At 57.3% G+C, this 24,171-nt stretch overlaps 2 protein-coding genes across 3 annotated transcripts in view; one reads left to right on the forward strand and one right to left on the reverse strand.

Moving 5' to 3' along the window:
* The window catches only part of FTO (FTO alpha-ketoglutarate dependent dioxygenase), a 442,045-nt gene that overhangs the window by 315,538 nt on the left and 102,336 nt on the right, over positions 1 to 24,171 (forward strand). The window lies entirely within an intron of this gene.
* On the reverse strand, positions 20,527 to 23,188 carry IRX3 (iroquois homeobox 3; the record flags this gene model as incomplete). Its single annotated transcript, XM_081108558.1, has 4 exons — positions 20,527 to 20,969; positions 21,366 to 21,432; positions 21,613 to 22,729; positions 22,919 to 23,188. The coding sequence occupies 4 exons, from the start codon at positions 23,186 to 23,188 to the stop codon at positions 20,915 to 20,917; spliced, it is 1,509 nt and encodes a 502-aa protein (XP_080964684.1). The 3' UTR covers positions 20,527 to 20,914.

A 24,171-nucleotide genomic window follows, 5' to 3' on the forward strand; every position in this document is an offset into this window, starting at 1 on the left:
GTCTGGCAAGCTCTGTAAGGACAGCGTTCCAGCCTTTGTCTGGGCTTGTGTATGTTCAGCCTGGTTTAGAAGGGCTGTGTGGCACCGGGGACTGACCCAGGGCCCCTGGGAGTCTGACTGGTTAATTTCCCTGGTGATTCCAATATGTATCCACCTGCCTTTGGTCAGGCTCTACAGACTCAAACAGGACTGCCCACTTTCGGAGGGCTCTGGGCCTTCCCATCTTCGGGAAAAACACACCTTTTCTGGTCCTTCCTCTGTGCACTGAAGACAGTTTAACAGATAAATGACCACAGGGTTATTGCCTGCCCACCCATCCATCCATCCACCCAACCATCTGTCTACCAGCCTCCCCATTCATTATCCATCCATCCATTCATTCGTAAACCCCCATCCCTCCATTCATCCAACTCCTCCATCCATCCATCCATCCATCCATCCATCCATCCATCCATCTATCCATTCATCCATTCATCCATCTACCCATCTGTCTACCAACCCCCATCCATCACCCATTCATTCACTGACCGCCCATCCATCCATTCATCCAACTCATCCATCCATCCATCCATCCATCCATCCATCCATCCATCCACAAATTCCCCCATTCATTCATCTATCCACTTATATATACCCCACCCCCATTCATCCATCTATCTGTTCATTCATCCATCAATCCACCACCCCATCGCCATCTATCTACCCATCCATCCTTCCATCCACCCATCCCTCTGACTTTGGAGAACCTCTTGTGCTTCAGGCACTAGTGGATGGCATCGTTTAATGGTTTTTTAGTGGTGAAAGCTTTGGACAAGAAGTTGAAACTTGAATCCTTACACTAGTTGTATGACTTTGGCCCAATCACTGCTTTAGATTTTGCCACAATTGGGACCTGCACTAGTCAGAGGCAGGCTAACTTTTTAAACTATTGCTCCCAAATTTCAGTGGCTTACCGTTGTTTAAGTCTATTTCTTATTCATGATCCCAACAGATGGTCTTGGTTGATGGACACCTTTCCTCCATGTAGTGACTCAGAGACCCAGGTTCTTTCCATATTGAAACTCGGCCCTCCTCTAGTCCGTGGAGCCCTTTCCATTCTGCTGGTGTGTAGGGAAAGAGAGAAACAAGGATTCGCTATGCGAGGCCTGGGAGTGGTGCACATCAGTCCTGCTCAGTTCCATCAGCCGGAACTCAGTTCTGTGGCCACAGGAAGGCACAGAACGTGGACATTGGGAGTGCCAGCGGTCTCTGTCACTGGGCCTCCCGATGGTTTTCAATCACAGAGAAACAGTGAAATGTTAGATACCAAGAGAAAGGTCAGGTCACAGGCTCCCAGATGTCCTTCACTCCTTGGCAGAAAGTTAGGCGTGGAGAGAGCTGAGGAGTTTTCTTAACATCTGAACCCACGATCTTTCAAACATGACCAGGCCCCTGATCCAAAGTGGAGGCAAGAAGATTAAATACTTGCCACTGGGGAGAAAGTCCAGGCCCATAGATAGTACCATCCTATCATGGTCTTCTTTTGTCCGGAATTCTGATGGACAAGTTTGCAGCTGGTCTTTTCTAGGAACATATATAAAGTATTTATTTCAAAATCATCATTGTCATCGTCAACATGTATTTAATACTTACGATGCGTCAGGCACTGTTCTAAGAGTTTCACATACTCACATAATTTACTTACAACAACCTTATGATTATGATCCCCCTGGTATGGAACTCAGTAACAGGAAGGCACTTACCTAAAATCACGCAGCGAAGAAGCGGTAGAGCAAGCAAGGGTGGTTTGGGTGACTCGCTTGAGCCCAGCAGCATCAATGCGAGAGGCCCAATGCAAGAGAGTTTCTTAAAGGTCTTTCTTATGGCCATTTAAATTCTGTGTCTCAGTCTTCTTATCCATAAAATGGGGTGTCGGCCACTGCCTTGCCTTTGGGGCGGCTTTATGGAAAGGGCCATGGGAGAGAATGAGTTTGCATGCGCCTGTCCAAGTGTTCAATGCCCCAGGTGAGCAGAATCATGGCTGTGGGTGGACTGTCTGTCTGTCTGCAGGCCCTTTTCTGCCCTGGGCCTCACAATAGCTAAAAAGTACGGCCTAAGTGATTCAGCAGAGTGAGTGCTTTTGACAGAACATGGTGTTCAGATGAAGTCCTGGCCTTGGGAATGCTAACCTGGGGGCGAGGGGGAGCGGGGAGCCTAGCGCCTTCCGCTGGTCCCTGGCAGCCCGCTGGGCGGTGCGTGTTTTCCCAGCTCCGGGAGGCGGCCCATCTCCACTCTCCAGGTGTTTCCCGTCCCACTGAGGGAGCCGTCATCGCTGAAAAGCGAGCTGCTGGGCACCGACTCTCCGGGTTACATGTTCCCGTGGGTTCCCGTCCACTGGCTGGGTTTCATGGCAGGGAATGCCGGGGAGACGCAACTGTTTTTGTTTTCTCTCCTTTAAAAAATGCAGAAACCGTAATCTATTGTACATCTGTCGTCCAGCGAGAGTGGGCGGAATGGGGTAGTGGGCAGGGCAGCCGTGGGAAGAGGCGCACCGCTGAGCCCTCCACTGACAGCGCACCTGCCCAGGTGTGACGGCACCCAGGTGTGACGGACAGCTCCCTGCCCAGGTGTGATGGACAGCTCCCTGCCCAGGTGTGACGGACAGCTCCCTGCCCAGGTGTGATGGACAGCTCCCTGCCCAGGTGTGACGGACAGCTCCCTGCCCGCTCAGGAGTCTGGAGAAGAAGGGAGGCCCTTGCAGTTTGGGCCTGGGGAGGAAGGTGTTTCTATTTTTCAGGAATGCTGGTCTTTCCTCTTGGAGCATTTCTGATTCTGTCTGGGCTCTCTGGAAGCAGTTAGGAGAAACAGCTGGACGTTTGAGGGAAAATGTCTCCTGCGCTCTTAACATCTTTATAAAGCCAGCTCGCATTTACTAGTAAGAGAAAGGACGGATCCGAATCGATTCTCCCCAAACCAACTCTCTTCTCCCTGCGCAGAGCTTTCTCGAAACTCCCAAATGTTTACCCGGCGGATTAAGCAAACAAGAGGTTCTCTAGCGCAGCTGCTTTTTACATATAAGCGTCCAGGGCCCAGGCGACCGAGCACGGGTGGGTGTCGAGCGCACTCGTGGAGTCCACAGCCGGCCTCCCTTGCTAACTCTCAATAGTCCCACACAGCCCCGGGGAGGTTTCTAGGATTAGGTCACAGCCTGGCAAAAGCAGAGAGAGTCTGGAGAAGTCCTAGGTGGATTTTAAAAGCCTCCCCCCTTTTCTCTCAATCTATCGGACCAAGCAGCTGATGCAAGCTTTGGACCGAATGAAGCATTTCAGCCCCTCATATTTTTTAACCACGGTCCGCGGCAGGAATCCTGAGCTGCAGCTGGCCCAGCAGAGCGTTCTCGAGCCTGTTGTGAAAGTCTCACCAAGAGCAAGGCTGGCGAAGCAAGCTCCCGCCATTGTTCCTACGGCAAATAGGGTTTCATGCCATTCCTACCCGGGTAACTGCCAGACAGAGAAGGCCTCACCGGCTGTCTTAGTCTGACTGGGCTGCTCTAATAGAATACCCTAGACTACGCGGCTTAACAACAGACATTTAGCCCGGCCGGTGTGGCTCAGTGGTTGAGCATCAACCTATGAACCAGGAGGTTATGGTTCGATTCCTGGTCAGGGCACCTGCCCGGGGTTGCAGGCTCCATCCCCAGTGTGGGGCATGCAGGAGGCAGCTGATGCATGATTCTCTCTCATCATTGATGTTTCTACCTCTCTCTCCCTCTCCCTTCCTCTCTGAAATCAATAAAAATATATTTTAAAAAAGGAATAGACATTTATTTCTCATAGTTATGGAGGCTGGGAATTTCAACATCCAGGTGCTGGCTGACTCAACTCCTTGTGAGAGCATTCTTCCTGGCTTCCAGTGGTCTTCCTGCATAGCAAAGAAAGATCTCTCTCTCTCCCTCCCTCTCTCTCTCTCTCTCTCTCTCTCTCTCTCTCTCTCTCTCTCTCTCTCTCTTCCTCTCTTCTCATAAAGGGCACTAATCCCAATAGGAGGACTCCACCCTCATGACCTCCCAAAGGCCCCATCTCCAAGGGTAGGGCTTTGACATACATACTTTGGGAGGACACTACTTACTCCATAGAACCAAGTCACCCCTTGGGACCATCAAAACATGTAACAAAACCAGGACACAGCTGCCTCCCAGAAATCACGTCTGCTGGAAACATTTCCCCACTGAGAAGCACAAAGGGGGTACGTGTCCCAATCACGGGTGCAGGTAACACTGTCACCAGGAACCGTCCCCCGAGAGGTCTCGCTCCCCACCCAGCCCCTCATGCCATGAGCTAGACAACGTTTCCACGTGGGTCTGGGACAGAATCGAGTGCCACAGGCCCAGCAGCGTCTGTGGGATTCTCCTTCAATGTTTCTTCCATGAAAGATGGGTCCCGGCCTTCGGAGCTCCGTGCTGGGGATGGACTCGGCTGGGTAGGTGAACTCTGAAGAGGGCTGCGAATGCCAGGAGCTTCTCCCAGCTCCTGAAACCCGAGCCTTTCACTTGGCCATATTTTCAAAGGAGAAGACAGCTAATGGGAGTCCGTTCCTTACATTAAAAAATATACTTACAGCTAACAGCACCAAACCACTTAAGTCGGCAGCCGACCAATTATTAATTAGATGAATGGCCTTTTATAAATCCCTCGGCAGCCTCTGGACAACTGATGGGTTTATGGTCCGTGCATTAGGGGCTGTGGTTCCTCTGTGGTTATAACTATCCGCAGTGGCTGGCAGTGGGAGGGTCATTGCACCAAAAGCAGCTGCCCCGTGGACATGCTGTCATTGCTACCATAGGGGTGATGGGGAGGGAAAGTTCTGTGCCCTTCCTAGCTGTCTGATCTCGGCAAAGTCCCTAGAATTTTAGTTGCCTCCTCCGATGTGTCTAATTGATACCCCCCGCTTTCCCCAGCCCAGCCTCTGTATGCCCTTTTTTTTATAACAACATCCTTGTTTCCCTTGAGAAACTATCTCTTCCCTACTCTCAGCCCATTTGGTTTGGGGGAGCTGGCTCCGCTCTTAGGCTAGGGATGGGACAGGTGACCCCGGTCTGGCCAATCAGAGCAGCCCATCCATCCGTCTAGCCCCAGTGATGGCTTCCCATCTTATCAGAAGCAAAACCACTCGAGCCGCTGGCACCAGATACACAGCTGCTCTTCCAGACCCAGCTGGATTGATTCTGGCGCTCAGCTTTGTTGGTGTCTGCGGAAGTTTGCGAGTTGAACGTTTTGAAGGGTGGTGAAATGCTGTAATTCTTTTAAAAATGTTTAGAAGACCGGAGAAGAAGCCCATTGCTTTCCCAATACACACTACAGAACACACGATTTCGGCTGGTGGGCCGAGAAACAACAATTGAACGGGGAAGCCCATAGGCACATACTAGGGTCTAACTACTGCTGTCAAGTACAATGCATGATGCTTACCGGCTCAACCCACAGCCTCGTTTTCACCCATGCCTGTCCCGCTGACAGTGGGTAGGCGAGGACTCTCTCTCTCCCGAGCTATGGACCTGAGCCCAGGTTCTTTTCACCTGGTGGCTCTGCCATCGCCTGCACCTGCCAAGCCCTCTCTTGGCCCCCCCCTCCCAGCCCCCCCAATATCGTTGTGTTCCGACGGCAAGCCGAGGCAAGAGGAAACGTGGAGTGTAGTGCTATGCTATAGGTTTGATGTTCCAGGCCTGGCAGTGATGCACGTCAGTTCTGTTCACGTCTCATTGGCCAGAACTACGTCACATGGCTTACCCTAACTGCAAGGGAGCCTGGGAAATGTAGTCTCGCTGGATGCCCAGAAGCAAAAGGGGAGAACGGGGGTGGAGAGCAGCCAGCTAGCTTCTGCTACGCCCCCAGGGACACACCCGCAAGTGTTGTGCTGGTGGTCCAGTTGGCAGCATGTCTTATTTGTGTGCCCATGGCTGTCACAGGGACGCTTCCGTTGGGGGGCTGAGGGTACAAAACAAAACCCTCAAAGCCACCCGTTTCTCAGACTTTCTGGCTCCGAGAAATCGAAAATATTTAGACATTGCCGGCTTCTTGGGTCTCCCTGGATGTCACATTCGTCCCAAGCGACGTATTTGCAACCGGGCGGCAGAGCTGAAGGGTCCAGTGTTGCTCCAGTCAAAACCGGCTTTCCTTTAACGACGCATTCTCTTGTGTGTGACGGTCTTGAAATGCAGTTTTCCAGGAGAGCTGGGGTTTTCATAAGTGTCCCGTCCTCTGTCCCGAGGCTCCCACACCAGCTCGCTGGGCGACATTCTGTGTGTTCAGGAGAAAAATCACTTCCAGGGCTACAAATGAGTCCTTCAGTGATCCCCAGGAGTCATGATGTCTGTGACATAATGAACCTTTCTAAATTACAGCCGACGCTAATTAGATCACTTATTGCTACATTCCGGGCTCTGAAACAATTTGCTTAAAGTGATAGTTACCTCTAATGAAAAGATACATAACGGAAAATGTCAGCAGCCTTTTAAATCCTCCGCGACGACGTATCAGGAGGGCTGTCTGGTGCAAAGTGCTCGCGGTGGAGCAGCGGTTTTTGTCACCATTTCCTCCTGAATTAGGCGAGTATTTATGATCCCTTGGAAAAAAAGGGAGAATCCCCGGGGGTGGGAGCAGACCAGGTCACCAGGAGCTGCCTCCTCCAGCCCTTGTCCGACCTGCCCCTCCCGACGCTCGCCGAGGCTGGGCCACTCCCAGAACCTCCTCTAGAAAGATCTGCTACTCACCTACTCACAAGGCCGGCTTTCCTTGAATGCCTGGGGCTCCTGGTCTCTCCCCAAGCCCGGCCAGCTCTCTGATGAGGCTGGAAGGGGTGCTCCAACAGTGGGGACTGTGATGGGTCAGGAGAGGGCCGGCATGTTGAGGCTGGGTTAGCAGGCAGGCCCTCGGCAGCAAATAGGGTCACTCGAGAAGGCCGTCCAAGGCATTTGCCAAGAGGTGGGCAGGGTGCGGAGAAGCCAGAGGGATGACAGTGGAGCTGTTGCCACCTCCAGGCCCAAAGGGACAAGGGGAGGGAATGGCTATCAGAATCCAGAAGAGAGGATTTTTGCCCCCCCCCCTTGCATCCCCGCCAGGTGGACACAACAGGGGACGTCAGGGAAGAGAAGAAGCAGAAACCTAGAGAGGGAAGTGACCTGCCCAGTCACCCAGCATCCAACTCACTCTTGTGCCATCACCTGCCCCACCCGGGCCACCCTTCAGGCCGCGCAGCCTGTGCGTGCTCGCTCAGAGCACCCAAGGCCTGACTGGCAAGGGAGGGGCTGGGGTGAGCCCCGGACAACCGGGAACACGCCCCACCTGCCTCAGGCTGGAGGCAGCGTGGGCCATGGGTCAGGGCAGAGGGAAGGTGCCTTTGACTAATAGTTTCTCATCAGGGATGGGCAGGGACCAACTCCCACACCAACTCTCTGCCCAGCCCCGGTGCCCGCTGTGGCTCTTTCTTGCTGGAAGTAGGGTCTGGAGCGTGTGGGGAGGGGTAACGGTGGGCGAGGGGCTCTGAAGGAGCAGTGCAGGTGGGGAAGGTCTGGTTGCAGAACCCAGGGGAGAAGCATGGCTGACCCCTCCCCCAGCCTGCAAAATTGCCAGCAGCCATGAAATGCCGGCTTCCTAGAACCTGCAATTGGACCTGCAAAGTCCCGACCCATTGAAAGCAAGCATCCCGGAGAAGGAATTTCTTATTCTTTCTCCCGGCCCCCCGGGTGGGTCAGAGGCCAAGAGAGATTCGTTCTGATCCCATTTCGGCTGCGTACTGGCCATAACCTTGTGTAAGTCACATTTTGCAACTCCAAGACTGCATCGGGAAACACGCCTAGTTAAATTAAGACGAACACACACCAATAACCGTACACTCAGTGCTTGTGGAGGGTGGCAGCTACCTGTCCACCCAAACTCTGACCCCCTCCCGACATAATGGGCAGTCCTCCTTGGGGCGGGGAGGAACTCAGCCAGGGACTGCATTTCCCAGCATCCCTTGTGTGTATAGGCATCTGTGTTCCAATAAAACTTTATTTGCAAAGCCAGGTGGTGGGCTGAATCTGGCCCAGAGGCGGGAGTTCGCCTCTGGTATGGAGAACGCCCATCCATCTCTTTTCTAGATTTGCCAAGTAGCAGCCTGTACTAAGCACCAGTTTAGTAGCCTGCCCTGATCTGTGCCTGCCAGGTGCAGGGATGGGGCAGGGCTCCGCTGTTACTGTTCAGCTCTTCCCACCAACGCTTACTGAACTCGCTCTCCCTCCCCCCGTGTACTGGGTGCTATGTTCTTCTGGAATTTGCCTGAGAACCACAGAGGCCCTGGCTCTGTCCACAGAATTACATCCCAGCAGATGTGACGTCTGCGGATAAGCACGGGTGCTGAGGGGGCGTGTCGGGGGGACTCTGATGCAGACTGGGGGGTAAAGGAAGGCTTCTTGGAGGGCTGACACCCAGGGCCAGGTGGCTGCTGCTTTACCTGGTCTGTGTCCCCCGGACCTCAGGGCACTCTGCCCCTTCCCCTTTCTGAGGTCTGAAACCTGCGGAGATGGCATCAGCTCAGGATGGCCCGGTCCTGTGTCCCAGGTCATCACGGGGACCAAAGCTGCCTGCAGACTAGAACCACCTGCCTGGAATTGTGATGTGAGCGAGAAGTAAAGTCCTGCTGTGTTATGCTGCCCCGACATCGTAGGGCTTATTTGTGACAGCATTTAGCCTTGCCCTGACTCTGCGCACACCATCTCATTTAAACTTCTCAACCATCCTATGAAACGGGGCCTTGAATCGCCCCGATTTTACAGAGGAGGGAGCTGAGCCTCAGAGCGGTGGAGTGGCTGGTCCAAGGTCACACAGCGAGTCAATTCGACAGCTCGAACTCTAACCCAGAGATATCTGTCTGCAGAGTCCATGCTGTCGACCGCTGTCTGGCCCTGATTCCGATCGATACAAAACCCAGCCCTCCTGTCTAGTCGTGCAGCCCAGCCAGAAGCAGCGGGGGACAGTCCTGTCCTGGGACCTGTATTAAATGGGATGAGACAGACTCTCCCCAGGGCAGGGGCCTGAAGGCCAGAGGCCAGACTGAAAGGGCAGGCAGTCCTCTTATCTTGGGGAGAGCCAGGGTTTTGAGGGGTTTGGCGACTGCCGCCTGCAGATCTGTGCAGAGTGGTATGCCTCAGGCCCCGAATCCCTCCTAGGCCATGAGAGAGAGAGAGCCATGGGAGGCGAGCTCCAAGAGGGAGGTCCCCCAAGATCCTCCCTTAATTCCTGCTCCCTCAAAAATGTTTTTCTTTGCAGGCCAGCGAGGTGCCTCTCTCTTTGTAGCCAAGATGTCCAGGGCTGACAGGCTAAAACTGCTCGCTTGCTTTTAAGTGTCAGGAGATGTAAATAGTTTTAGTCTTCAGTGGTTTCTGATTGAATCTCCTTTTGAAGTAATGATAGCTATAATTTAAAGCAACAGTTACCATATTTTCCTTGCTGGCTGGCCGTCTTTGAAGCACGGAGTATAAATCTGCTTAAAATCTTAAAATAGCTGTAGCTCTGTCTCAATATTCTACCAGGAGCCAGGGAGATTCGGCCCCTAATTGCCATCATCTGTAACCAATATCAGCAGCACAGCGGGCTTGTGACAAGGTGGCTGGGAGAATTGCTCTGACATGGACAGGAAGGTGGAGGCAGAGACGGGGTCCCTCTTGGGGATCCTTGGCTTTGGCTGGAGTTCGGAACAAACCCGTGCTGAAAATGAGGACCAAATGGGCTCTGGGCTGTTAGGAGATTTTCCGGACCATCTTTCCCAGGCCCTGCCAGGCGTCCTGGCGCAGCCATGAGAGGCGCCTCCTGGCAAAATAGAAGGACTCAGAAAGTTCCAGGGCAGGCGAGGAACGGGTCCTTGCCGATAGGATTCCCAGGATGCCCTTCATGCCTGGGATAAGGCGCAATGTCCTTATCAGTCCTAAGAAGAATGAGGGAATGGAGCCTGAAACCTGGGCATGTGCCCTCACCAGGAATCAAAACCCTGACCTTGGCGTGGCTCAGCTGGGCTCTCCAGATCCCTTAGAGCTGAGTGGAGAGTGGACTATGGCAGACAGAGGGGCACCTGTCCTGTGGGAGGCCCCAGGAAGGCAGACACAGATGGGCAAGCCTCGAACAGGTGACCATGGCCCTGGCCGGTGTGGCTCAGTGGATAGAGCGCCAGCCTGCGGACTGTAGGGTCCTGGGTTCGACTGCAGTCAAGGGCACATGCCGGGCTGCAAGCTCGATCCCCAGTAGGGGGTGTGTGGGAGGCAGCTGGTCCATGCTTCTCTCTCATCATTGATGTTTCTACCTCTCTCTCCCTCTCCCTTCCTCTCTGAAATCAATAAAAGTATATTTTTTTAAAAGAAGAATATTAGGAGTAGAACAAAGCAGATGCCTGATGCACATCCCCCATGAGGATGCTTCGGGCGATACCGTAGGAGAAGGACAGAAGCACATCTGTGCACTGAGCAATCCTCCTCGTTGCAGGGAGCGGGTGAATGGTGGAGAAATCAGGGCAGGGCAGTGCTCAGGGGGCCGGGGGCCAGGTTAGTCATAGTGGGAAGGAGCAGGGTGTGAGGAGCTGAAAGACAAGACAGAGATAAAATATACTGGACTCGGCAAGTGGGTAGCCGGAGGGGCCTGGGCGGTGGGGCTGGGGGAGGAGTGAGGGTCGGAAGGGAGGGGAAGGGAAAGCTGTTCTGGGCTTGGGAGAAGAGTGTGTTGTGTGTGTGTGTGTGGGGGGGGTGTCCTGTCAGGGAACCGGTGGGGCCCGTTGAATCGGAGGTTACCGTGGGAATCAGGTTGGAATCCGGAGGAGGCCAGGGTGTGGTCCTGGTTCCAGGAGTTGATGTAAGCCTTCCTGTCACCTGAGAAATAGGTCCCTGATTTGCATGCCCTGAGGTCTTAGGTGGTTGAGATGTGCCCTCACGTCACCTGGGCCCTGCAGCCGCCTCTTCCGAAAGAGAATGCGAGGGATGGAGGGCGCCTCTCCTGCCAGAAAGGATGCGGTTTCCCACCATCGGGCCCCTGACAGGCTGTCCCAGGAGGAGAGTCTTTGGGTCGAATAAGTTAGGGCGGCAGCCGCTGGACACAGAGTCAGCGTGTCCCTTCGGTGCAGGACTTACCGGGGCCTCATGGGTGCACATGAGGGCTCACACGTATCTTCCTGCAGAGCTGTGTGTTTCCGTGGCCGGTCCTCAGCCCTGAAAGCTCAGCTGTCTGGACCTGGGGCTGAGGGGTGCGGTGCGGGTCAGGGAGGCCTCCAGGTCTTCAGTGTTTGGGGGACAGAGCTGCACAGACCTTGCTGGGCGTGCATTCGCGTGGAGCCTGCATTTCAAACCCCGTCCCGGGGCACACGCGTGCACGATGCTGGTCCACAGACCATGCTTGGAGGAGAAAAGTCTTAGAAGACCACCTTCCTCCATGGGCCAGTCCCCCTAGGGCAGCGGTTCTCAACCTGTGGGTCGCGACCCCTTTGGGGGTCGAACGACCCTTTCACAGGGGTCGCCTAAGACCATCGGAGAACACATATATCATTACATATTGTTTGTGTGATGAATCACTATGCTTTCATTATGTTCAGTTTGTCACAATGAAATCGGGGGTCACCACAACATGAGGAACTGTATTAAAGGGTCGCGGCGTTAGGAAGGTTGAGAACCACTGGCCTAGGGGATGCCGTGAGGAGTTAGGCCCCAGCCAGGCAGTGGCAGCTTATCGTCACCCGTTCGGTGGTCCCTGCGCCCCGTATTCCTTTCCATTCCTGTCTGGGGCACGGACGGAGCCTGGGCACAGAGGAAATCCGCAAAGGTTTCAGCAGGACCGAGAGCGGGGGCCCTTGTGATCCTCTAACCCAATGAATGAGCAGCCCCTGAAAGGACACAGGGACCCTCCACACACCCTGCCCTGGAGCCGGGCGCCGGGAGCCAGCGTGGGGTGGGCAGATGCCGCCGTGTCATCCGGTTGGCATCAGAGCTCCGGGCTGGGGATGACCCAACAGCCCTGCCCCATGGGGCGTGTGATGCTCAATCATCGTAATCAGATCGAACAGCCCTCCAGTCCCTATTTAGAATGGAATGCAGGGCCTTTAACGTGGGGATGGGGAAGGAAAATAAACTGTGGTTTTACCGTGGTTGAGAAGCAGAGGGTGGGGGAGGGGTGGGGGAGGACATCTGCGTTTCAAGCAGCGGCTGCCCCGTGCCCGCAGCTGTCCCTGGACGTGGGGGGCCTCCCGCAGCATGAAGGCTCTTGGGGACCTGGGGCCGCCCACACCCCTCACGCGAGCCCTGCCAGGAGCCGTGGAAATGGCCTCTGCAGAGGGCCTTCCTTTGGAACATTCTCGATGGGGTTCGATAGCCCCAGCGTTGGGTCCCAGCTCCGCTGTCTACTGGGTCTGGGGCCTCGGACAAGCCGGTCTCTGAGCCTCTCTGGATCTGCCGTGCCGTCCAGAAGAGATGTGGTTTGATCTGTCGGGCAAACACCTTCCCTAAGTCTTTCCTACACCGTGTCTGACCGCAGGGTCCCTGCGCCGGCTGGAGCTGCCATCTTCCCTGGACACGGACCCGCCTCACGGTGCTCGCGTTTTCCGGAACCATCTTCTCCCGCTGCCCCTCCGCGGTTGGTGTTCGGCCGAAGGCGTGTGCTGGTGCAGACGGAAATACACCACATTTCATTCGTTCATTCATTCGTTGATGAACAGATGGGCGGTCTCCACTTTATGGGGGGCTGTGGTTGATGATGCTGCAGTGAACAGCTGTGCACACGTGTTTGTGGGGGTGTCTGTTTTCATCTCCTGGAGTGGATTCTCTGGGTCACATAGAAACCATATCTAACTTTTAGAATAATGTTCAAAACGTTTTCCAAAGGGATTGCACAGTTTCACATCCCCACCGACAGTCTATTATTAAGGTTATAATTTCTCTACATCCTCGCCAACACTTGTAATTATCTGTCTTTTTTTTTATGACAGCCACCCTCGTGGGTGTGCAGTGGTATCTGACTGTGATTTTGATTTGCGTTGCTCTGGTGTCTAATCGCGTTGAGCATCTCTTAATAGGGCTTAGTCGTCAATGTGTACATCATTTTGGGGAGAATGTCTACTCAGATCCTTGGCCCATTTTTAAAATTGGATTTTATTATTATTATTGAGTTGAACTATTTTTATGTGTTCTAGATAAAATTCTCTTATCAGATATAGAATTTGCAAATATTCTCCTATTCCCTTGGTGATACTTTTCACCTTCTTGATGGTATCCTTCGGGGCACACTGTTTTACCTTTCGATAAAGTTCCATTTATCTACTCTGTTGTTACTTGTGCTTTGGGTGTCCGCTCGCCCAAGGTCACAGAGATTTAGGCCTATATTTTCTTCTAGGAGTTTTATAGTTTTAGCTCTCACAGTGCAGCCTTTGATGCATTTGAGTTAGCTTTTGCGCATGCAATGAGGAAGGGATCCAACCTCATTCTTTTGTGTGTGGATATACAGTTGTCCCCATTAAAAAAAAAATACGGGCGCCATTCCATGCCGGTCGGTAAATAGTGCTCCTCTCTTGCTCCGACCCTTCCCCGGGACCCCCCTAGACACCCCCATGGACAGACCCATCCGTGTCTGTCACCACGGGAGGCCTCGGGACCCCGCCTGTTCCGCTGCCAGGGAGGCCCCGGTCGTTAGATACTTCGCATGTCACACCCAGGTGCTGGTGTGTGTGTTCTGACGCATTCTGCGGGTTGGAGATACTCATGTCCATTCAGAATGAGGGGGGCGGCGTTAGGAGTGTTTGTTTTTTTTTTTTCTGTTTCACGAGGAAACCGAGCTCAGGGAGGTGCAGCCAATAGCCCGAGGTCCCACAGGCAGGGGTCCACGGAGCTGGCACCTGAGCCAAGGCAGTCGGATGGCAGGGCCCGCCCTCGGAACCACCACATCCGGGGCCTCCCGCCTAGCGCCTGTGGGTGCTTCAGGACTATCTGCGGGCGTCCAGTGAATGAATGAATGAATGAATGAATGATTCTCGATGCCTCTGTGGCATCCAGAAAAACAGTGTTCTCTCTCCCTCTCTTCTCCCCCCCTCCCGCCCCTGCTCTTGCATTTTAGTTATTTAAAAACAAAAGGGCTTTTTGAAGAGCGAACACAGGCACATGGGCCAAAAGAAACAAAGGGACAGAAACGGACAAGTATTCCTTCTGTCCTTGACCCCTCCCAGGTCCTTTCCCTGCGGCGACCGCTCTGCCCAGCTTCTCGGGTGAACGGATGCGTGCTCCCCGCTTCGCTCAGACGGGAGCGTGCCACTGGGACGTCCTGCCTGGGTTTTACTTTCTCCATGGAGATTGTTCCAAAGGGACTTCTCAACACCCCCCCCCCCCCCGCAACACCCCCCTTTAAGCCTTAAATTCTTCATCGGTGCCATCCCCAAAGGAGGCTGCGGCCATGAAATAAACTGCGAAAAGCGCTGTCCAATGCTAAGCACTTACTTAACTCCATTTCCTTGTATTTCATTTCATTTTGTGTCAAACGGCGTAAAGGAAGTGAGAGCCGGGATGGCCTCCACTCGGGACTGGCCACTGAGGCTGACCGCCCGCTCCCGAGGGCGACAAGACTTCCTGTGGGTGTTGGCGCCCAGATAATGAGCCCTTCACCCCAAAGCCAGGGAGGGAGGCAGTGAGGAGCACACAAAAATACGGACAAAGGGAGCTTCACAGCCATTTGAAAAACTATAGACAGTGAGCCCCTCTGCCCTGCGCCCCCCACCCCCCAGGCCTCCCCAGCCCCTTGGGGGATGTGGTCCGGCTTCAGACACTCGGCTTCCACGCCCCAACATCCAGCAAAGCAAAGTGGGGCCAGAGGGGAGAAGCGTGGGGTTGCTTTACACGGAGCCTCCAAATTCCACGCTTGGGTGATAGATAACGAACACGGCCCAGAAAACACAGCTCTGCCAAGTCCAGGCCTCTTAGTCCCGGGGAATGAGGCGGGGGGGGGGGGGGGGGGGAGCAGGGTGCTCTCATCCTGGTCAATTTGCCCCCAATTTGACAGGCCGGGGCCGGCCTGTGAGCCAGCCAGGTGGCCCGCCCCCCTCGGGCCTGCCACTCAGGCTGGCCAGGAAGTCTCGGACCCCTGTCTGGGCACGAGGTGTGCGCCTCTTGCTGTCATGAACCCACCGCTCCCCTCCTCGCCCTGCTAATCGCATGGAAAACAGACAGCATTCAAGCAAGAATAGCATTATTTTCATCAACACACACCGCGATCACCGCTTGGGAGATGTTTTTCAAATTACCCCTGGAAACTCCCCCAATCGAGTAATTATCAGGGAGAGAAGAGAGGAAGGGGAAGGGCGCGGGAGGGGGCGCCAGGAGAGGCAGGCCGCTCTGCTTTGTCAGGGAGAAGGAAATAAAGAGAAAGCAGCGCTTCAAAGGGCGCATTTCCATAATTGCCCGGTAACTTTGGCAAAATAAATCTGCGCGGAGAACAGCCCAGGCTCTCAGATGAGTGCACTCCAAAGCCAAGGCCTCGGGCCCACTTGTTAGCGGCCTGCAGCGGGGAGGGCAGGCTCGCCACCCGCGCCACAGCCCTGGGACCAGCCGTCCCGGCCCGACACGGGGCCCGGGTAAGACCTCACCCTGCCTTTGTCTCCCTCCTGCCCCCTGACGCCACCACACACACGCACATATGCACATGTGCACACACACACACACACACACACACACACACACACATGCCGGGCTCCTGACACCACCACACACACGCACATATGCACATGTGCACACACACACACACACCCGCTGGGCTGCTGACACCACCACATACACGCATATATGCACACGTGCACACACACACACACACACGCCAGGCTCCTGACACCGCCACACGCACACACATATGCACACATGCATACACACGCATGCACACACACACACATACTCTGGACTCTCTGACAACACCACACATATACACACACATACCTGGCTCCCTGACACTACCACACACATGCACATATGCACACACTCACACATGCACACACACACGAACACACACACACGCCCTCCCGGGTCACAGAAGCAAGTAAATAGAGACGCACTTGTGCACAGGGGCTGGCAGCAGTGAAGAGGTGGCGAGAATCAGGAGGCAACACCGCACCGAGTTACGCTTGCATCTGGGAGAACCTTCCCGAACCTGCTCCCGAGGGAAATGTCCAGCGGGAAAGGCCCCGCCACCCAGACAGACGTCCTCCGTGGGGTCGCCTCTGTCCCTCTGGCCTGGGATGCTCCCACCCCAGCAGCAGCCTGGGGTGGGACCCGCTCTCTCTCCCAGGCCCGCCTGGTTCCTGTGCGCGCGCTCTCGCCCCCTCTTCCCCCTTCCAGGCCCAAAGGCTTGTGAGGAACACAAAACACCCACTTAGCACCCTGTTTAATGTTCCTCTCCGGGCGCTGTGGTTTCTGGGAGAACAGACCTGATTTTCCGGGGTTGCCCCCGACTCCCTGGCTGCTCAGCTGCGCACTGTTGACACCGGGCGGGAGGAGTCCGAGGGGAGGGCTGGCCGGTGCCTTGGAGGGCCTTCGCCCCTGCTCTCCACGCACTCGATGCCAGGAGCTCCCCAACCAGTCATGACCATGGAGAATGTCCCGACACTGCCCTGCGTCCCCGCGCGGGGGGAGGGGGGAGGGGTGTGTCGCCACGCTGAGAAGTACTCCTAGGACCTCTCCTAGGCCTCTCCCTCCACCTCCGGAAGAGGGGCCCCCTGGGTTTTCTATCCAGACAATCGGGATGGCCTGGGGGACGGGGGGTGGTGATGGGGGACGGGGCTGGAGTGTCCAAGGGGAGCAGTGACTGTGTCAAAGCTACGTCGTCACACCCTACACCAGTGGTCCTCAACCTTCTGGCCCTTTAAATACAGTTCCTCATGTTGTGCCAGGGGTCCTCCAACTTTTTAAACAGGGGGCCAGTTCACTGTCCCTCAGACCGCTGGAGGGCCGGACTATAGCTTAAAAAAAAAACCCATGGCCGAAACCGGTTTGGCTCAGTGGATAGAGCGTCGGCCTGCGGACTGAGGGGTCCCAGGTTCGATTCCGGTCAAGGGCATGTACCTGGGTTGCGGGCACATCCCCAGTAGGAGATGTGCAGGAGGCAGCTGATCGATGTTCCTCTCTCATCGATGTTTCTAACTCTCTATCTCTCTCCCTTCCTCTCTGTAGAAATCAATAAAATATATTAAAAAAAAAAAAACAAAAAAAAAACCATGAACAAATTCCTATGCACGCTGCACATATCTTATTTTGAATTAAAAAAACAAAACGGGAACAAATACAATATTTGTATTTGCATGTGGCCCGCGGGCCGTAGTTTGAGGACCCCTGTATGTGACCCAACCAAAAAATGATCGTCGTTGCTACTTCATAACTGTAATGTTGCTACTGTTATGAATCATAATGTCAGGATGGTCTTAGGCGACCCCTGTGAAAGGGTCGTTTTTCCGCCAAAGGGGTCGCGACCCACAGGTTGAGAACCGCTGCGCTAGACGGACCTTTTTAATGTGGTCAGGCTGGCTGGCTAGGTCGGGTGACAGTGGTCAGTGAGGATCAGGAGGCCATATCTGGACAGGTCATGGGTCCCCATCACCCCCCTAACTATCTTTAGACCCACAGCTTTTCACTTTTGCCTCATCCTAGACAACGCCGGCTTTGTAAGACGATTTGGATAAATGGGTCGAATCCAGTCCCCTCCGTGTTGCAGCTGGTGAACCTGGGGCCTGGAGAGAGGGCAGGCCTGGGCCCCACTCAAGCGGGAGGGAGCTCGAGCCACAGACACCATTCCACACACCTGGAATGAACTGCCCGTTTTCGCTGGATGGAGGTAGCGGGGATGTGCAAGCAGGAATCAGAAGATGCAGAGGACATTTCTAGAAGGATCCAAATAATGAGGCCCAAAGCCAGTTCCTGACAGAATCTCCCAAGAGGAGATTCTGACCCCAGCACCCAATCCCTCTCTCTCAACCTTCCGGAACTCAGGCCCATGTCAGTGGAGCAGGCCAGTGGCTGGAGCATCCCTTGCTCTCCTGCAGCCTTGCCTGCTCTAACCGGTCCACGCTGCCTCCCCACTGGACCCCACTTCCTCCTCCCTGTATTCCACCGAAAATAAATTCAATTGGAGGCCGCGAGTGCACCAGTCCCAGAGGTGGGCCGCCACTTAGGGAGATAATTTTATTCCCTGGCCTGGCCGCGCACCGCCCCCTCCAGCTCCATGCGGATAATGAGGGGAGCGGTGACATACACGCTTTCCTCTGACCTAATTGATTATCCCACACACCTTGGAGCGCTTTGCATAACCAGCCCCGACAGCAGGAACCCCTGCCAGGAGGAGTGATTGACACATTTTATTTCTAATTGAAGCTTAATCAGGACCAAGGATGAGATTCCCATGTCCTTCCCCCGCCCCTCTCTCTCTCCCCCCCTCTCTCCCTTTTTCCCTCCTTCTCTCCCCTAGCTTCTCATCTCCTTTTTAAATCCTAGGGCCGGACAGTAAAGGGTGGGGGCTGTTCCTAGGGCCCCTGAGAGGAGGGAGAGGAGGGGAGGACTCGGGGAGGAGGCTCTGGGAGGAGGACGGGGAGCCCGCTTCCTGGTGAAGTGCAAGTGCAGCAAAAGGGAGCTGCCTCCTGGTCCCTCTCTCAGCTCAAAGTCCTCGAGGGCCTTTTATTCTCTCCATTACCCTGTCTCTTTGGGGTCAACCTGAGGCCAGGTGAGGGCCCGTGTGTTCGCTCATCCCACGGAGAACATGCAAACCCGGGACCTGCCCTTGGGTTTCCCCCTCTCCCCTCTGGCACCCACACCTCCTGCCCTTGCAGTGGGCAGGGCGGGTCTCCCCTGAGGACCCTTACCCCTGGGATGGGACAGGCTGCGGAGCGCGTGGAACCCAGGGTTTTCACTGGAGAGAGAGCAGGACAGGCACTCAGATCTCTTGAAGACCCCCCCGTCACCCAGCTCCCTCTGCACAGAGGCAGGCTTCCACCTCGGGGGTCTTCAGCCATCACCCCCTCTCCCTGCTGCACCCCTGCTCGGGCAGTGCCCGCCCAGGTTCAAGGCCCAGGCAGTGGGTGCTGGCTCTATGTCGGGGGGTGGGGTGCCCAGGGTCAGATCTGAACCCCAGTCGCAGCCTGCAGCCAGGCAAGGAACCAAACTTTAGAGAGGGGAAAAAGTGAAGAAAGAGTGGGGAGAAGGGGAGCCTGGTGTTCTGGAGGCCGGCCCTGTCTCTGCTCCCCAGACCTCTGTGACCTCCTTCCCACTGGAGCCTGGAGTACCGCACACCCCGCCTGCGTGGGGGTCCTGAGGGGGGCGCTGGCAGCTGTACCCCACATAGACCAGTCCTTGCTGGACAGCCTCTGCTCCTGCCCAACCTCCCAGGTGGCTCTGGGGGTGCAAGCTCTCCCCAAACCTCCCCGGAGACCTGCGAGATGGTCACACGCCTCACTATTGGGGGCAAACACCTCGTATCTGGCGCCTTATAAATACACGAATTGCACGTGGGGAGGGAGACACAAAACAGGTCCCCCGACTTTGCACCCCAGCGCATCGTTGCTCTTCCAGAATCCCCTACAACTTCATGTCAAAGTTGGGCAAGGCTGGGGCCTGGAAGAGAAAAAGAGGGTGCGGAGGGGAGGCGATGCCTCGCTGGACAGGCCACGGTGGCCAGCGGCCTCTTTGTCCTGTAGAGGGAGCTCTAGCCCCAAATTTCCCGGCCTCCCTCCCCTGGCCAGCCCGCCCCTATCTGGCTGCCCGAATCTGGGCTGGATCCTTGCTTGGGTCCGAACCACCATGCAGCGCCCTGACCTCCCAAGGCTGCCCTTGCAGGGCACCTGGGGAAACCCACTGGGGCGCCAAGACGCACAGATGCCGCCAGGCCCTCCAGGCCCCCAACTCTCAATTCGGATTGGACACAGTCACCGGGAGGAAAGGCTGGGCTCCCCTAGGCTCCTCCATACCCTCCCCCTCTCCCCCCCACACACTCCTGCTTCTGTAAGGCCTCTGGGGTGCACTGTGGTTGGAAGGGGGCTTGAAGCTGGGCTTGCACCGCCCCTTCTTAAGAATGAACCAACCTCAATTGTTCCTATCCAAGAATGGGGGCGCAGGAAGAGCGAGCACCTCCCAACCTAACCCCTCTGTGTCCACGCCCTCCTCCAAGTCTTCCTGCTGCGTCACCAGAGGACGCCCCAAGACCCCGTGGTTGGGTCCGAGGACCAGCGGGTTGGACCCAGTTTCCCATTGCCCTGGTTGCCCACCTGTCTCCTGGGCCCCTTCTTTCCAGAGCCCCAGGGACTTCTCCAGCAGCACCCCCAGCCTCACCGCCTGCGGGCCTCCAACCTCTGCCTTTGCCTCCAACTCAACCTCTGCTCTCCTCTCATCACAGCGTCCAGACTCCTCTGTCTTGGTCTTTTCTGCGGATTCCAATGGCTCTTTAAACAGGGGGGTGGGTGGGAGGGTGGATGGGGGGAACAAAACAGAACGAACAGCAAACAGACCCCTCTGGGGGCAGACAGGCGGTTATAGTCAAAGTGGCAACAGCTCATTTATTTAGCCAAAAATAGATACTTTCTTGTACAATTCGGTTCACACATATGTACATGTCTTCTGAATATATACAAACAAGTCAGACACGCTGATTCTCTCCGAAACGCCACTCCCCACAACCAGCCTCGCACACCCATCTCCCAAGCTCGGCTAATGTGGGGGACGGAAGCGACTTGGGGAGACTCCACCCGGGGGACTTGTTGTATTTTTTTATTTCTTTTTTTTTGTGTTCAGTTTTCTTTTTTTTTTTTTTTTAGGTATTCATACACAGACATGCTTACAAGTCATAACTATACAGAGCGATTACTTCTTTTTTTTTTTACAATTATTACAACGATTAAAAAATTAAAAAAAAATATTGAACTAAGAGGAGGAGAGGGCCGACAAGACCAGCGCGGCGTCCAGGTGGTTCTGGGGCCTGGAAGAGAGAGGCAGTGGTAGCCAAGGCCTGGGGAGCAAGGGGCACCCCGCTGCCTAGGGCTGGGAGACACCACGGGGTGGGGGGCTGGGGCCGGGAGCAGGCGGTGTGGCCATGTAAAAGGATGCCAGCAGTAGATGTGGGTCCTCCCATTTAACTGGGAGGTGGGTGGGAGGCTCAGGACGTGAGGGCCGGGGCTGGAAGTGCTTGGACTGGGGTAGGGTTATGGGGCCATCTCTGCGCCCTCGGGGACAACTGCGGGTGTGTTTCGTCCCCTTTTAAAAGCGTTTCCCAGCTGCGTCACCCCCGGGGGCAAAAGCCAGACTTCGCACCAGTTCTTTGCTTTTCTCGACAGCCTGCTTTACCAACCTCCCCCCGCCCCTCGGGGTCTCTTACCGCCTGGGCACGGGCTGGAAGGCGGTCTTGAGTAACTTTTTCTCCACTTCCAAGGCACTGCAGCGATCTAAGGGCAGCGGGGAGGGAAAGGAGGCCTTCAGAGCTCTGAGCCGGCACCCAGGGCCGCGGGAGGCAGGCGCCCAGGTGCGGGCCCTGCGCTCCTGGGGTCCTGCCCGTCTCCCCCGCCCCGGTCCGGGCGCATCCCCAGGCCCGCCCCCTCCCTCCGCACCCTGCGCTCAGCAGTCACCTGTTCCCCCCTCGGGCTCCGCGGGCCGAGCGAAGGCGGCGGCGGCGGCGGCCGGGTGACCCGAGGCCCCGGGGAGTCCCAACAGGTGTGGAGGGGCCGAGCCTAGCAGGGAGAGCGGGTGCGGGCGGGCGGCGGGCGGCGCGCCTGGGAACGGCCGGTTGGTCCAAGCGGGGAATTTGCCCAGCGGCGCCGAGACCAGTCTGTGCGCCACGGCGGCGGCGGCGGCCGGGGAGAGCTGCAGGGCCGGGGGCGCCACGGCGGCCCCGGGGGGAGAGCCTCCCGCGCCCGGAGGCGAACGGCGAGGGTTGTCCGGGCTCGTGGCCGTCTCGGCCAGGGACCAGATCTTGGGCTTCTGCAGGGCGGAAGCGGGCGCGGGAGCAGGAGCGCAGGGGTCCAGGCCCGCGGGGGGCGAGGGCGGGGATGGCGGAGCCGCAGCCAGCGGCGGTGGCACCGGGGCCAGGCTCAGGGCCGGCAGCGGGCGCTCCTCTGGGCCCTCGGAGCTGTCGTCCGAGTCGCTGTGCTTGGAGTCGGAACTGGGTCCCAGGCCCAGATCGTCGTCCGCGCGCGCCGCCCCCGCCAGGACTAGCTCAGGCCCCGCGGCCGCGCCGTCCACGTTCTCCAAATCGATCTCCTCCTCGTCCTCGTCGTCCGCCAGGCCCTCGCCCCCCGGGTCCTCCTCCTCCCCGCCGAGCTCCTCCTCCTCCTCCTCCAGCTCGCGCTTGCCCTCCTCCTCGTCCTCCTCCTCGTCCTCCTCGCGCTCGCTCCCGTACGCGTTGCCCTCCTCGTCGGTGCGGCTGCGGGGCGCCCACGTCATCTTGTTCTCCTTCTTGAGGCGCCGGCGCGCGTTGGCGAACCAGGTGGACACCTGGGTGAGGGTCATCTTGGTGATGATGGCCAGCATGATCTTCTCGCCCTTGGTGGGGTAGGGGTTCTTGCGGTGCTCGTTGAGCCAGGCCTTGAGCGTGCTCGTGCTCTCGCGGGTGGCGTTCTTCGGACGGGACGGGTCCCCGAACTGGTACTGGCCATAGGGGTAGAAGGCGGCGTGCGGGTGCGGAAACGCGGCGGCGGCGGCCGGGTGCTGCACCCCGGGGCTGTCTTTCAGCTCATACTGTGCGCCCTGAACGCACATGGAGAGAAGGAAGGGACACGCGCGGATGAGCCCTGGCCGTGGCCGCCGACCCCCGACCGCCTCCTGGCCTGGGCCCTGCGCGTCTACTCTCGCGCGCTCCCCGCGTCGGGTGGCCCAGCTCCAACCCGCACCCCCTCACCCCACCCCACCCCCTTTCCCGGCTCCCCCGGCGCTTACCAGCTGCGGGAAGAGCGGCAGCTCGGCGGCGTAGGGCAGGAAAGCGCCGTAGCCTTGGGCGGCGGCGGCCGCTGCTGCCGCGGCGGCGTAGGGCGCCCCGTACACGGACGAGAGCACGTTGGACAGGGACCCCGAGGCGGCCAGCTCCGAGGCGCCGGCTGCCGGGCCGCCGCGGGCCCCAGCGCTGCCGCCGCCGCCGCCGGCCGTCCCCGGGCGCTCGGGTGGGTAGATGGGGCGGATGTACTGGTATCCGAGCTGGGGGAAGGACATGGTGGCCCGCGGGGCGCGGACGGAGAGGGGGCCCGGCCGCCGGGGCCGCCCTGCTCAGCGCCGCCCGCGGGCTCCGGCGCGCATCGGGGGCTGGGCCGGGTTCGGGCCGCGCTGCCTCCCGCGCTGCGCGGCGCTCCGCGGTCCCCGATGGATCTGCTCCGAGGTGCGGCGGCGGCCGGGAGCCAGGTCAGGTCCGGACAGACTGGCGGAGACTCCCGGGGCTCGGGGCCCTGATTGACATGTCCACGGGCCGCAGGCCCCTCCTCCCCGCGCCGCGCTCCCTCCTCTCCTCTCGGCTGCCCGAGCGCCTCTGCCCCTGCGGGCTGCGCGCCGCCCTCCGCTCCGCTCCCCGAGCTGTGTCGCGCCCGGCTTCCTTCGCCGCCTCTAGTGCTCACGCCCCCTCCTCGCCCTTCCTCTCCCCTCCCCTCGCTGTGCTCCACTCCCCCCCAGGATCGCTTCCGCTCCTTCGGGCTCTTTACCTCTTCTGGGCGCTAGGAAACTCCTTTCTTTCTCACGATGCCTTTTCCTCCCTTTCTGCTCCCTTTTTCCTTTCTTCTCTCTCCCTCGCTCTCTCTCATCTGTCTCTCTACTCACTCCGCGCTGTCCCCACCCCACCCGGCGCTGAGCCCTGGGCGAAGGCGGCCGAAAGTTGTGGACACTTAGGGTGCTGTACGGGTAGGGTGGTGGCGGCTGGGGGAGAGGTGTACGTCTCCGTCCGTGTGTCCGTCCCCGCCCTCTCTCCCTCCCTCGCCCTTTCCCAAATCTCAGGTCTGACGTCGCGCCCTCTTATTCGACTTTTCCCAGCGTCTCCTTCCCCAGTCGCCAATCGCCGGGAGCCTTACCGGCGAGGCCTCCCACCCTCGCGGATACCGCGCGCGGGGCGGGGCGCGGCGGGGGCGGGACCCCGGGCTCCAGTCCCTTCCCGCCCCCTCTGGCCTGCGCCCCGAGGCACCCGGGAGAGGCGCGGGGACGGGGGTTAGTAC

Source organism: Myotis nattereri (assembly GCF_964212035.1).
Source record: "Myotis nattereri genome assembly, chromosome: 15".
Lineage (NCBI taxonomy): Eukaryota > Metazoa > Chordata > Mammalia > Chiroptera > Vespertilionidae > Myotis > Myotis nattereri.